This window comes from Loa loa, assembly GCF_000183805.2.
Source record: "Loa loa unplaced genomic scaffold supercont3.2145, whole genome shotgun sequence".
Lineage (NCBI taxonomy): Eukaryota > Metazoa > Nematoda > Chromadorea > Rhabditida > Onchocercidae > Loa > Loa loa.
In genome coordinates this window covers 1-1,481 of record NW_018110324.1, presented here as the reverse complement: position 1 = coordinate 1,481, position 1,481 = coordinate 1, and the positions used below count along the sequence as shown (strand labels likewise).

Sequence of the window (1,481 nt, the reverse complement as noted above, 5' to 3'; positions counted from 1 at the left end):
TTTTCGGCAAGTTAAAAAGGATAACATGCTGGTTTTCTTTTAGGATTTTCCGATGTTCAGGTTGCCTCAAAAAATTTGCCCCACTTTGAATTATAAAAAAGATACATAATAAAGTAGTGGAATAGTAGGCACATTTAATTATATTCCAGTTCCATACAATTCAGTATAAATATAATTATTGGTTTGTTTAATTTTAAAAATATCGAGAAAATGGTCATAAAAAATCTTTGATGATAACGATTTTGATGAATCGATGATAACGATTTCATCTGGGTGTATTCAACAAAATTTGAACCAGAAATAAAATGATTGTTGATGCTTCAACTACTGCAACAATAACAGTTATCACTTATCAGACGAAATGATACTCGTTTCTTCGTTGCATTTCTCATGTGAGTGCCACCATATTCAATCTAATGATCACCATTTTATTTTTGCATTATAAACTGTATTTTGTTGTCTTGCATCATCCGATATCCATGATAATCATTATTATTATCCCGGAATTACAATAGTTAAGAAAATAAGTTTGCTAATTGTTTGAATGCTAACTGTAAGTTTAGTTTGAGTTTAGTTTTCGTTTTGTCTTCGTAATAAAGGCATAGAAATAGGTTGCTTTGATAATTTTTCACAGAGACCAATGATTACTATCGGGAAATTTCTCAGTTGATCAATTGGCTTCAGATCAAATTGCTTAATTTTACTGAGTAATCGAATTAATTTTCCTCTAGTCGTTAAGGCTCTTCCAATTATTACTACGGATATTCCCGGTTCCTGGCGCAAATTTTGTTGCGAAAAATTCTTTACTTTTTTCGTAACAAGTAAAATTCGATTTCCTTTATTGAAAAAAAGCTAGTTTCCTATATTTAGTTAAGAGAAACTGTTTTGTTGAAATTGAATTATCATTGGATGGGTGAGGATCTGTTGATTCTTTTGACATAGCTGAATATCGGGAATACAGATAGTATTTATTAACTAAGAAAATTAACGTGAATTGGACATAATCGTTACTTCAATCCCGAGGAATAGATTGAAATGAATTATTGGAGGATAAAACAGAAACAGAGCCAAGTATGGCTGAATCGTTGGATTAAGTGAAATAGTGGAGATTCCTTTGAAGGGATGGATTCGTATCTCCTCTTTTAGTCAACAGTGCCTCCTTTTCTCAAATCCTTATTAATTTATATTGAGAACAAGTGGCTGTGGATTACAAATCCGATACATTACATAAAAAATTCTGACAATGGAATTCTACGACAAAGAAATGCAATGCTTAACAGAAGTCTAGAAATGCACCATTGGATAGAAGCACGGTTATCAGATTAAACACCTCTGCAAAATGCCCATCAATGTGCATAGTTGTCATCCATCCACTCATTAAGGAATAAAGATTACAAGTAGTTTGGTTATCAAGCGGCAGTCCTTTACCACAGTGTTACAGGAATTGGATAAACGATTCATCACTTAATACGTTGGAAATT

General features: G+C 32.1%; 1 protein-coding gene across 1 annotated transcript; it reads right to left on the bottom strand.

Moving 5' to 3' along the window:
• Window positions 1-570: 570 nt before the first annotated feature.
• Window positions 571-1,366, bottom strand: LOAG_15548 (hypothetical protein; the record flags this gene model as incomplete). Its single annotated transcript, XM_003151038.1, has 2 exons — window positions 571-836; window positions 1,297-1,366. 2 exons carry the CDS (start codon window positions 1,364-1,366, stop codon window positions 571-573), a joined length of 336 nt encoding a protein of 111 aa, XP_003151086.1.
• Between the last annotated feature and the right edge of the window lie 115 nt (window positions 1,367-1,481).